The 13035-nt window shown below is 38.0% G+C and overlaps 1 protein-coding gene across 1 annotated transcript in view; it reads left to right on the top strand.

Moving 5' to 3' along the window:
- Positions 1-10512, top strand: part of SLC7A11 (solute carrier family 7 member 11) — a 314366-nt gene extending 303854 nt beyond the window's left edge. Inside the window, exon 12 of the mRNA XM_073641718.1 lies at positions 9102-10512. Within this exon, the coding sequence (XP_073497819.1) occupies positions 9102-9166 (65 nt within the window). The 3' untranslated portion in view covers positions 9167-10512. The remainder of the gene's footprint in view (positions 1-9101) is intronic.
- Positions 10513-13035: the final 2523 nt, after the last annotated feature.

Raw genomic sequence — 13035 nt, 5'->3', positions numbered from 1 at the left:
AGATGAGACTTGAATTGCCTTCATCTGGATCGCAAGGTGTAGAGGGAATCTGGCCAGCTCTGCTCGACAGGCGCTGTTCATGTGCTCCGGTAGACTTGGAGGAGGTGTTTGCAGAACTCTAGGTGGAATTTTTTTGTTGGTCCAACGTCCCACTTTGACCAGTTTGGATACGAGACTGGACCCCAGATTTTGCTGCCGTACAGAAGGATTGGGGCAATGATGGTATCAAAGATTTTTAGCCAGACTGTTACAGGTGCCTTGATATAGTACAGATGTCTTCTGATGGCATTTTAGGCTTTGCACGCCTTGTCTTTCAGCAACTGTATGGCTTGCTTAAAGCTCCCTGATTGGCTGAGTTCTAGGCCCAGGTAGGTGTACTTGTTGGTTTCTGCAAGTGAACAGCTGTCTATTATGAAGGGGAATGACCTGCTGGTTTCTGCTTTCTTTTCTGGAACTCCATGATATTAGTTTTCTATCTATCTATCCCATATCTATCCAAATACCTATCTACTGTATCTATCTATCTATCTATCTATCTATCTATCTATCTATCTATCTATCTATATATCTATCTAACTATATGGAATCTGTTAGCAGGTATTTGCTATTTAATCAAAGGATAGCATGAATTAGAGGCTGAGACACTGATTTCCGGGATGTGTCACTTATTTGGCTGTGTGCTGTTGTTTTAATACAATCAGAGTTTTATCAGCAGGCGATTATCACTACAGGATTAGCTGCCACGTGAATCCTGGTCAAACTCTGCTCCCACCATTGATTACCAGCTTACTGTCAATAGACAATGTACATACTGAGCCTGGTGAGGTCTGGGTTAGCTTCATTCTTTGCTTCATGCTACATCTAAAAACTCTGATTGTATCACAACTGCTATACTCAGTAATCTAAGTGATAAATCGTTGGAATTAGGGTCTCTTTCCCTACATTAATCTGGTCTCAGGCGAAATAGCAAAAGTCTGGAGACAGATTCCCTTTGAAATATACAACTGATAACATTGGCCAGCAGACAGTCTAATGGATATGTAGAGGAATCTTGATTCTCCCATAATAATAATTCTAATTCTATATCCCTGACATACAAATCAGAAGGGATATGTTCAAATAATATCAGACATTATTGAGTAACTCATAATTCAACAATTACCATGAGGAGTGCGGGGCTTGATCACAAGCTTACAATTTAAAAGGAAATAAGAGACAGATAATGTAAAAAAAAAAAAAAAAGTGTCATTTTTTATTGCCATGTCTGATTCTTGAGGGGAATATAAGCTACCATCAGAAGTGTCGGGCAGTGGTGTATTTTCTTCTTCTCAGATTGAAAACACATGCATACTCGACTCAAAGGAGTGTGCATATGCTGCATGTGGTGTGGGGATATCATATAATGATTTGATTCATAAATAACAGAATAATCCAAAAAGCATTGGGTTATATGTATGAACCTGTCATTTATGAAGTAAAACAATATCTGCAGACTGATACGGAGCGTGAAATGCTTGAGGTGAGTTATCCGGAGTTACAAACCATCTCTAGCTTCTTCAACTCAAAAGCCTGTGATGAGATGATTACATGTCCAACATTTGGATGCGGGTTGGGGGAACAGCTGTCGGCAGACAGCTATAGAGGTGTATGGGCAATTTATAATCTGTCCTAGCTTTATTTTGTTGTATCTCTTGACTGATGACGGATGCCATCTAAGCCCAACTGTTATGATCTGACTTTAGAAAGTTGGTATGTCCTTTGTAGGTTGCTCTATTTTAAAGGGACCCTGACACCTGATACATGCTGTCCCAACCGCACTGCCTGTATGATCTCAGCCAAACAGCATATGTGTAACTCTGCAATGCTGCGGCGTTTCAGAGAAAAATATAGTTTGATAGCCGACAGGAGACTAGTCAGACCGACGGGTCCCCAGCGGCTTCTCCCTCTCCGCTTCCTGAATTTATAGGTCTCTCCCTATTCATGAATTGATAATCCCTATCAAACTATGCTTTTCTCTGAAATGCCACAGAATTCCAGCACTAAACATATACTGTATGGCTAAAATCATACAGCCAGTGCCCGATATAAGCTGTCCATGGATGAGGCAGCTTGTATCAGCTGCCTGGTTCCCTTTAATGTTGAGCTGTAAACACCACCTTATTAACAAAGCTATGTTATTGCTATGCAAATGTAATTATTTTGCTGTTAAATGCTGTCATGCGATATGTTAGGTGACATATAGTAAATCTGTGCGACGCTTAGTCCGTTGAGCCACTACTCACGGACAAGCCATGAGACAGGATAGTCAGGAGGTCCAAGGCAGATAACAAGAAGGCTCGCAGTACAGAGGGGCAATACAAAGTCATTGTCAAGTAACAATCTGGGGTCAAATGCTAGGAGGGTACATCAAGATAAGGGGAAAAGAGAAACTGATAGTCACAGGCCAAATCAAGAGTCAGGTACCTGAGGTAAGAGAGTGTCAAGAGCAAGAGGGATAACATATGAATTGTCATGACAAATCCAAGGTCCGGCAATATGATCAGGGAATCAGACACAGAGCAAAGCTACAACTGACAATGGTCTGCTCATAGCTAGTCAGCTAAAAAGCTAGCAAATAATCAAGAACGGGAGGCACTTGGGGAAACGCCCGCAGACTGGGCCAGATTGAGCAGCAGAGCTATCAATCAAAATGCTGACAGCCCAGCACGCCCCAGCATCAGATTGGATGACTGGACTGTCACTCACAATACTAGAAAACTGGCCATGAATGCAGAATACAAGATTATTTCCAAATATAGTGTTATTCCTCATGTACACATATGCCTCCTTATTCTGAAAAATTACTTTAGAGTGTAGTTACCCTTTAAGGGGCAAGAGTTTTGCTTTGCTTTTATGTTTTCAGCACTTAGTTGCTGGAGGCATGTGAATGATGTGAGTGGTAGTATTCCATAAAGCATGAAGTTTCAGTAGATCAGGCACATTCTGATGGAGCAGACAAAGAAGAGTCATATCTACCGTACTTCAGCTAGCAACTTAAGGTGTATAGCATACCCCATTGGGGTGTGCTACCAACATAAGGTTTGGTATGGTCCAAAAAGGAGGATGCAGAAAGCTCCAGATTATGAAGGAGTTGGTGTTGTATGTTTCAGGTAAAGGAGGCCAGCCTACCTGCATAAGAGAGTCACCAACAGGGTGAAGACTAAGCACTGACAGGGTGAGGAGATAGTCACAGCAGAGGCTGATGTCTGTGAAGTGGATTACATCAGCAGAGACAATTTCTAGGAGACTAGTACACCAGCACCCCTGGATGCGATGGTGGGCATTTCATAAGGGACCAGCCATCTTTATCAGTATCATCTACATTTTAAATGCATTGAAATCTTTTCTCTAAAAAAAAATCTGTATACTTCAACTTGCTTTTGTATTACATGGTGAGTTATTCATGGCCTCTCTGTTAAACTGCATATGAGATGTAGATGGAGATATCTGGGCAGCAATTTTAGAGGTTGTCATACAGAATAAATATGAGGGCTTGAAAAATTGAAACCAGTTCTTAAAACTTTTGTAAAAAAAATTGCAAATCTTTTAAAATCATTTTGTAGACTGGTACATCCCCACATGTACATGCCTAGCTGGCGGCAGCTTGATCCCAGAAAAATTAGCTATTTATTGGGAATAAAGGGGATAGCTCTCATTTTCCTCTAACATTGTGTATCTCCATATGTCCGATTTGTGTGTTTCAGCTGCCATCCTTGTATGATTGCCACTTCTTGTGTTGTGTACTAGTTTTGCCTTTTTGACTGTTGGTGGGTGGGAGGCAGCACTGGCGTACACTGCCAATGTCACCGGTCACCAGGAAATACAGTTCCATGGGCTATAAAACTCTGTCTTTGGCATTCGGTACAGAAAAGGATGGCACAGATTAAAGGCAGAAAAATGCAGCAAAACTATGATGGCACACAATACTTGACAATGCCAAACGCTCCACAATAGGACACAAAGTGACCCTTCTCCAGCCATAGAGTTATTACTCATTGCAGTTACTCAGGCTTATTCCTTATTTGCAGTATGTGCAGAAAAAACATATTTGTAGGGCATTTTCTTCATCCTTGGATGTTGCATGAAAGAAGATGTATAGTGCACTACACATGGTTACGTAAGCAGTGCCACTAAGTGTGGCCAGTTAGTAAATGCGTTTTCAAGGCTTTTGTCTTTCCTTTTATGTTACTTTGTGCTTCTCCGCTGCCTATGTCTTGCTTTGTACTTCCAACATGCGCTTCAATTCAAGCAGCAACCACACATTTCAGAAAGCTGTTGTGATCAATATCACATTAGATTACTGTATTTTATGACACTACAACTTCCTGAAAAATGTTATTATCCTCGGGAACATGTTTGCGATGCAGCTGTTGTTGAGGGTTTATTTTTCAATAAATTTCAAGTACTTAAGTACAGTTTACCATCTTCTCCAAAGTAATAAAGTATGTTCTTAGGAAACAGTATCTATAGCGCATTATAGTTTTCCTCCGAAGCAATGAATGAAAAATGCTCTTTACTGCAGTGTCGAGTTCACTTAAGTTGATACTCTTAAGGTCTAGAGGACAATACATTCACTCTATTGCGGTATTCTGGCATTCCTGCCGTCCTTTACAAACTAATTAAAGCAAACAGAACTGTGATAAATGCGCCGTTCTAATTGATTCAGTGCACTGTCTTTCTTCCCATAGACAAAAGTGTGGCCCAGATTCATTAGTATCGTCTACTGTATTGCAGAAAGATCATTTGATGGCTTCATTTACATTACTCTCAACCTCAAGACCTAGGACATTAGCAGTATAAAAAAAACATGAGGTTTTGTGTGCGAACACGCTTCATCCGCCGTGTTAAGGATTCATTTACAAATTATACTAAAAGCATTTGTAATTAATTTAATTAATACAACTAAAATATTGTAGCTCCATTTTTAAACTCGTTCCCTCCCTTATATGTGAAGATGTCTTCTAGATACTTCACACTCCTGTATCTTATCAGAATGATAAGCTCACAACTCTATATTATATGTGTAGAAATGTTATACATCTTCTTAGAAGAAATATTCACACTTACCCACAAATGAGATTAATGAGCAAAATGCAATTATTCTTATCAGTTTGATAGTTCAGTCTTTAACGACTGAGAGGTGTCAGGCTGACGAGTAGGTGGCAGTGTCTTTTTTTATAAATATTGTATTACACTTTAGAATAGGGAAATTCTAATTGATCACATGCGTAGACAGGATATTTTGATTATCTATATCTTATAGATACAGTACAGACCAAAAGTTTGGAAACACCTTCTCATTTTAAGATTTTTCTGTATTTTCATGATAATGAAAATTGAACATTCACACTGAAGGCATCAAAACTATGAATTAACACATGTGAAATTATATACTTAACAAAAAAGTGTGAAACAACTGAAAATATGTCTTATAATCTAGGTTCTTCAAAGTAGCCACCTTTTGCTTTGATGACTGCTTTGCACACTCTTGGCATTCTCTTGATGAGCTTCAAGAGGTAGTCACCGGAAATGGTCTTCCAACAATCTTGAAGGAGTTCCCAGAGATGCTTAGCACTTGTTGGCCCTTTTGCCTTCACTCTTCGGTCCAGCTCAACCCAAACCATCTCAATTGGGTTCAGGTCTGGTGACTGTGGAGGCCAGGTCATCTGGCATCGCACCCCATCACTCTCCTTCTTGGTAAAATAGCCCTTACACAGCCTGGAGGTGTGTTTGGGGTCATTGTCCTGTTGAAAAATAAATGATGGTCCAACTAAACGCAAACCGGATGGAATAGCATGCCGCTGCAAGATGCTGTGGTAGCAATGCTGGTTCAGTATACCTTCAATTTTGAATTAATCCCAAACTTTTTTGTTAAGTATATAATTCCACATGTGTTAATTCATAGTTTTGATGCCTTCAGTGTGAATGTACAATTTTCATAGTCATGAAAATACAGAAAAATCTTTAAATGAGAAGGTGTGTCCAAGCTTTTGGTCTGTATTGTACCTATTCACATTCCTTCCACTGTAAGCTATATAGAGATAAAGCAGACGTACTGTACCTCTGAAACATCATTGTAATGGGAATTACCAATCCCATCAGTTTTTTATGAATGGATCCTAATCAAAGTTGTTGTTACTCTCCATCATCCTGTACAAATTGGATATTGTAGAAATAATATTTGTACCATTTACAGATTGATTGACTTGAGGTTATGTGTTGATAGTGGTAGTTTGACACTGGTGGAGGATTAGAGGTGAAACTAAACTTTTCACTCCAAAAAGGCACAAGCTTAATGGGTAAAATAAAGGTTGAGTTTCATCACTATGAATCTGAAACTCTTGGAAGTTTCAATACGTAATCTTCAGTGACAATTACAGGTGTATCTCAATAAATTAGAATATCATCAAAAAGTCAATTTATTTCAGTTCTTCAATACAAAATGTGAATCTCATATATTATATAGAGTCATTACAATCAGAGTAATCTATTTCAAGTGTTTATTTCTGTTAATGTTGATGCACCTGTAGTACTAATGTTTGGTCACTGTGATAACCTTTTTCATTTTATTAAGGTTTAGGTCATCTTTAATTTAGCCATACTATGTCTTCTCTTCCCAAATGCCTCTTGCCTCCCATACGTCTAGGTATACAGCAAATGATGAAAATTTTCAGTCCCAAAAAGAAAGATGTCGAGCATGAGAAATCTCAGAACCTCAGACTAAGATGTTTTAATGTAAGATTAAAATATTGTATTATAAAGTGTAATAAAGTTGTATACAATGCATCATAACAGCATCATTGTAGCAGCTGTAGATATAACAATGTTCTGATCCGTAGCTGCACACAAACATACAACTCTATTGTGTTATAGGTCTAAGGCTCCCAGTCATATTGGTGATCACCCTGAAGCACCAGAACGTTGTCTTTTGTGCTCCAGGCAACATAGTCCCTTTACTATAGCTATATCTGTCTGCCCTTTTATATGCATTACTTCAACTTTGATATACAGTAAGGTTTTTAATATAGACAGTATAGGTACCGTCCCAATTTAGGGTCACCTTGCCGCTGGTGGGACGGCTTGTATACTTTTTTTGATCAAAAATAGTTCACTAAGTACCCTATATTTATTATGCAACTTTGCTATACATTTATATATAATGATGGTAGGGTATGAGATATATTTTTGTCTTTTGTAGGTTTTGCTTCTTTTTGCTAGTGTGAACATGCTCCTATTTCTTGCATGTCTACCATCTTAGACCTCAGTTCACATTGCTTGGTTTTTTGTCTTGTTTGCATTCTGTGCAATTTAAGGGTGTGGCATCCCCTTTGTTGAGCTGATTAGTATATATGTAGCTTACCACGGGCCTGGGTGGTCTGGAGTTGGGACCCGGTCCTATTTGTCTGCCCTTTTATATGCATTACTTCAACTTTGATATACAGTAAGGTTTTTAATATAGACAGTATAGGTACCGTCCCAATTTAGGGTCACCTTGCCGCTGGTGGGACGGCTTGAATACTTTTTTTGATCAAAAATAGTTCACTAAGTACCCTATATTTATTATGCAACTTTGCTTTACATTTATATATAATGATGGTAGGGTATGAGATATATTTTTGTCTTTTGTAGGTTTTGCTTCTTTTTGCTAGTGTGAACATGCTCCTATTTCTTGCATGTCTACCATCTTAGACCTCAGTTCACATTGCTTGGTTCCTTCTTCATTTTTGCCTGATTAAAAAAATCTTAAACTTTAATGAGGTTTTGGATGAAAATGTCATTTTCAGCAATTTCTGGTCAAGTCACTGATTAGGCAATGTAGAAAATGCGCTAAATTAATATTGACTTTACAAGAATAAAATTCAGGACTATGGTTCTGAAAACTAAGTATAATATAGTTTCCTGAGATATAAAGGATTTCCTTCTGACCATGAACTGTAATGGACATTTTTACAACATGGGAGTGATAGCATGCCATTGTGGAGCATCTTATAACACATGGTGGTAGATTTGGGAGAACCATGGTTTAGGATGGAGTGTCACACTATAAAGTGTTTGCAGCATGCTACATCTGCTCCTTTATGATTGATCCTCTAACTCCAGTCTTTGGGGTTGACAGGAGGGCAGGTCACATACATCAATGATCTTCATGTCTGCTGGATTTGTCAAACAGATAAGATACTAAGGCTGAGAACTGTTTGAAGTTGACTACCAAGTGGCTTAAAAGAACCATACTAAGTGTCTATTTGTGAAAGTAGAAATTTCCATCAGCCTTTCAACATGTATTACAATGAAGGCGCTGGACTGGAGATCAGTGGGGTGCATGGTCAGGTCAACCTAGGATTGGTTATGGCCATCTGAAATCATGTCCCCTGACAAAATGATGACAAATAGCATGGTGTGTTACTCATCTATAATATCAAGCTTTGATTTATGTGCTTTTTACTTTTTAATACTTTTTTTTAGATATTCTATGACCCGATCGGTGTCATTTAATCTGCAGAACCCCTTATATGTTGCAAAAAATATAGTAGGTTACATACCTAATAAATCCATTAGTATTTAGAATGATGATTTTCTTTTTTTTTTAACATTCTTTCCATTGTCTCTTTTACTTTTTAATTCTACATGTGTCATGGGCTTACATTAGCTACTTTACTTTTATGTAAATCCATGATTATTATTCTAGATTTTCCACAGCTTTTAGCAGAATCTATGCATCCTTTTCTTCTTAGGTGTACGCATTTATCATTATTCTAATGTTCTAATCTAATGTCTAGGGCTTTAAGTCTAATACATTTTTCGAATCCGCTTCTTTGATTTTTCTATTTCATTTGTAGTCATTTGCAATGAGACCATTGATTTGACCTTCCATGTTATTGGGATAAAGCATGCAGGGGATGGTGAATGTCACAGAGAGATGCCATGTAAAATAAAAATGCATTATGTATATTGTGTTATGACAGGTAAAAGCTTTACCCGATGATGAATACTGATGTATAAATCCTCAGAGAAACTCCTCCTTCACAGTCCTTTACTTACGTTATTATTTTCTTCTTTTCCAGATAGGGTCACCATAGTGCTGCAGATACTGCTGGAAGTTGTGCCAGCTGAAGACAATGCGTCCTGAACAAAGAATATGCTGGAAGACGTCATGCGTAGCTCCACAAGTTGTTTTCGTGGTGCCTTAATATTAAGCAATATGAGATGGTCACTGCTTCTATAGTGTGTCATATTTTAGATTATCATTGAGGACGACCGAGCTGCTATTTTATTTATTCCACTGCACTTTAGTATTAAATTATTAATGTCTGCAGACAAACATTAGCATATTCTATAATCCTTGTATGAATATTATTTTTACATTTTACACATTTTCCGCCACTCAATATGTCGCCCACTTCTGCACACATAATAAGAACATATGGTTGTCTTATGTTTACAGCTCAAGGGAAGCGATACTGTGCACCTGTCACCTGGCACTGACATCCTTCACTTGTCAAGGATTTCCCTTTGGATTTTCTTTTCATTTGACAAGTAACTTTTTGGCATTTAAACTTGATGCAGAAATGATGGTATACAGATGTAGCAGAGCTATGATGAATTAAGCTCCGCTATATATATTTCATGACAATTAACTCCATTTATATTCATGTGCAATGGACTGGAAAATGGTGTTTTGTTCTTTGTATTTATTTTAATTATCTGTATAAGATTGGTTAGAGAACTTTTCTCTATGTGAATCTAAAAGGGATTGTCCACTACACAGACTACCTCATCTCAACTACTATACTCCCCTATGTAAAATAATAGCCTGTACTCACCCCTTGTGTCGGCACCGTCCCGTCTATGTTGGCGCTGGATCTCTCGGGGCTCATGAGACATGTTATGTCGCTGGTGGTCTTTTCACTCTCACTACCTTCGGACGAAATTGACATCATAAAGAAGTGAGAGCTGCTACTAGAGGGGAGTACTGGCTGTTCACTGGGGGACACAGACAGCAAAAGGACCTTGTTTAGGAACAATCTATGGGCCCTTTGTAGGGATGAGCGGACCTGCGGATGTTTAGGTTCATCGGGTTTGACCGAACTGTAGCCCAAAGTTCAGTTTGAATACCAGAACTTGACCTGAACTTGAACTCAAACCCCATAGAAGTCAATGGGAACCCAAATTTTGGTGCTGTAAGGGGGCGGTAAAATGGCTATAGTAAGGGCTAGGGGGCTGCCAAAGGAAGCAGAGTACCATAATATATTCTCTTTCTCTCTCTGTCTCTCTGTCTCTTTCTCTGTTCTCCTGGATCTACGAACACTAAAACGGACTCCTGGGAGAAATACCGGTGTGGACCCTGAACTTTACAGTTTCGATTCGCTTATCTTTAGCCCTTTGAAGTCCAATGGCTCATCATAATGCACAATTCCACTTGTTGCAGCTGCACTGTTGTACCAATGATATGTCCGCTTCTTAGGCTATTGTTATTTTACAAGAGGGAATATAGTAATTGAGAAAGAGTTGCCAAAGTAGTGGACAACCTCTTAAATATTTTATCATTGTGTCATTAGACTTAATATTATGTGCTGATGAATTCCTTACACCGAGCAGAAATATGTATTTAAAGATAATGTGCTGGTCACCTGTAGATGGAGCATTGGCGTTTACTGCATACCGTATTCCATTTGCTCCTAAGCTCCCTCTACTGGCGGTTGCAGACAGTCAGGATGTAAGCTTTAAAGGGAACATGTCAGGTCATTCATCCAGTCCAAACGACAGGCAGCACAAAACAAGGACATGCTTTGTCATTGCAATCATTTATATTTTACTCTGAAATGCAGAAGCTATACAGAGACAATATAGTTGGAAAGGAGCAAGAGGAGAGGTCAGTAATTTGGGCAGGTCCCCACCAGTTTCTCTCCACCTGGCTTGGCTTGATTGATATACACCATAGAGAGAGACCTGTCAAACTGTTCTGATACCTGACAGGTTCTTTTTGAGAAGGATTTAGAACTCTGGATCAGAAAACAAAGCTCTGACTGTCATTAATATGTAATAAGAAGTTATTCAGTACAGAGCAAATAGGTGTTCAATAGTATTGTAAAAGAGTGGGTATTTACTTTATGGGTTAGATACTTGGCAGTTTACAAAAATGAGATGTAAAATGAGAAATTGTTTATGGATTATATAATTCTATTCATTATTACATAGCTCATAGATTTATAAAGAAATATATACAATTCAATTTTCATTATATTAACATATATACAAGTTTTATTTGTCTTTTTCACATTTTATTTACTTCATCATCTTCATAGTCCGGGTTTACATTAGCAGACCAGTGTCAACAAACCGGTGAAGAACGACAACATGTTTGCCAACGATCGTTTTTTACTAGCCTGTCTAGACAGACTGACCGCACTTCAGATGCGCACAGAACGATCAATAATAGATCTTTCAGTTTGCATAGGCCACCTTTGTTCTCAGCAGCACATGTCCTGTTTACACAAAATTATATGCTACCGAGAACGATGATCTTTAAGTATGCAAGAAAATCATTTCACCTGATGAATAAGTATTTGTCCTAGGAATGCTCATTCATGATGATCGGCTTGTGTCAAAGCCTCCTTAATGCACAGGGCTTAGCTTTAAGTGCTGGAACTGCAAATTGCTAATCTGATCATGATTGTGCTTTGAGGTTTTCCTTTGTGAGATGTATTTCCATACTGCATTCTTTACTGTGATTTTTCTAAACACAGCAAATTTTTCACAATTTTTCAGCCTGTGAATGCAGCCTAAGATATGCTAATTACCTATCCTTACTACATGTCTGGAAAGATGTCTGCAGGGTGTTATTTTATAGAGTAATAATAATGCAACATGCACTATATGTTTGAATTTATCCTGAGCTCTTCGGGAGAGCTGGGTATGGCTAGGACATAAGAATTGATGAATAAATGCTCTCATGGTTTTCTTTCTTGTTGGTACCAACCTAAAATGGACACTTAGGAGAAGGTGGCAGTTGCTTGATAATGTGTATAGATATGAAAATAATGTATTTTTTCCAAACACATACACTTCCTAATACTACACACAGCTGCCATATACCATATTGAGCTAAATAATAGTAGTATTCTCCAACTATTACGGGGACCACTAAGGTGTCCAATTATAATTAGGCTGCAGCCACCAATATTAGGCATCATATAGTTGGGGCAATTATTTCAGTAAACACTGGTGGGCCACTGAAATACAAACGATGCTTCCTCTGGCTAAAAGTGGAGCTTCACAATTCAGAGACCAACCCTAACTTCCAAAATATTCTCTAAAGGGGCAGTAGAAAGATTTTTACCATGCATACACCAGTGACATCTAAGAGCTGTTCCTCCATTCTATGAACAGTTTTCTTTAATTATCCTTCTCTAACTTGACTTCCATATAAATAATTGTCAATAGGACAATAGTCAACAATATGTAAGTTTTTACTTGTTGTATAGGGACTGCAAAAATACTGTAATATAGTTTAAGATGTTTTGATTCATATCTGTGAATAGAATATCATCCACTGTATTTTCTCACATTGAGAACTGATGTTCATATTAAAGAAAAAAAACGAAATATGGTTCTTTAAAAAAAGGTATTTACGCAGAACAACAATAAATATTCTATTACACAAAGAGATTGTCTGTCATTCCTCAATGCATTTATGTTTATGGGGATTACTGCGTTTCTGCTATTGTAATGTCAGAAATTGATGGTTTCAGGCACAAAAGAATAAAATATCCTTTTTATCTTGTGAAATATTGTATATGATATTTCTCAGGTATAGTTGACTAGATTTAGGAATGGGATAAATGAAGCTTGAAACCTTGTCCAAAAACCTTTTTACCCTTGTGTTAACAGATCAGGTGATTTTAAAACATGATTTAACTGAAATTTGCACTACGACCGCAGTTAATTCCAATATCCTATACAACCTCCCCATCACTCACAAATAGTGAATGGTGTTAT

The sequence above is a fragment of the Phyllobates terribilis genome, unplaced genomic scaffold (genome assembly GCF_046119375.1).
Source record: "Phyllobates terribilis strain yellow unplaced genomic scaffold, ASM4611937v1 Scaffold_1__5_contigs__length_1240528914, whole genome shotgun sequence".
Taxonomy (NCBI): domain Eukaryota; kingdom Metazoa; phylum Chordata; class Amphibia; order Anura; family Dendrobatidae; genus Phyllobates; species Phyllobates terribilis.
This window is presented reverse-complemented; position numbering and strand designations above follow the sequence as displayed.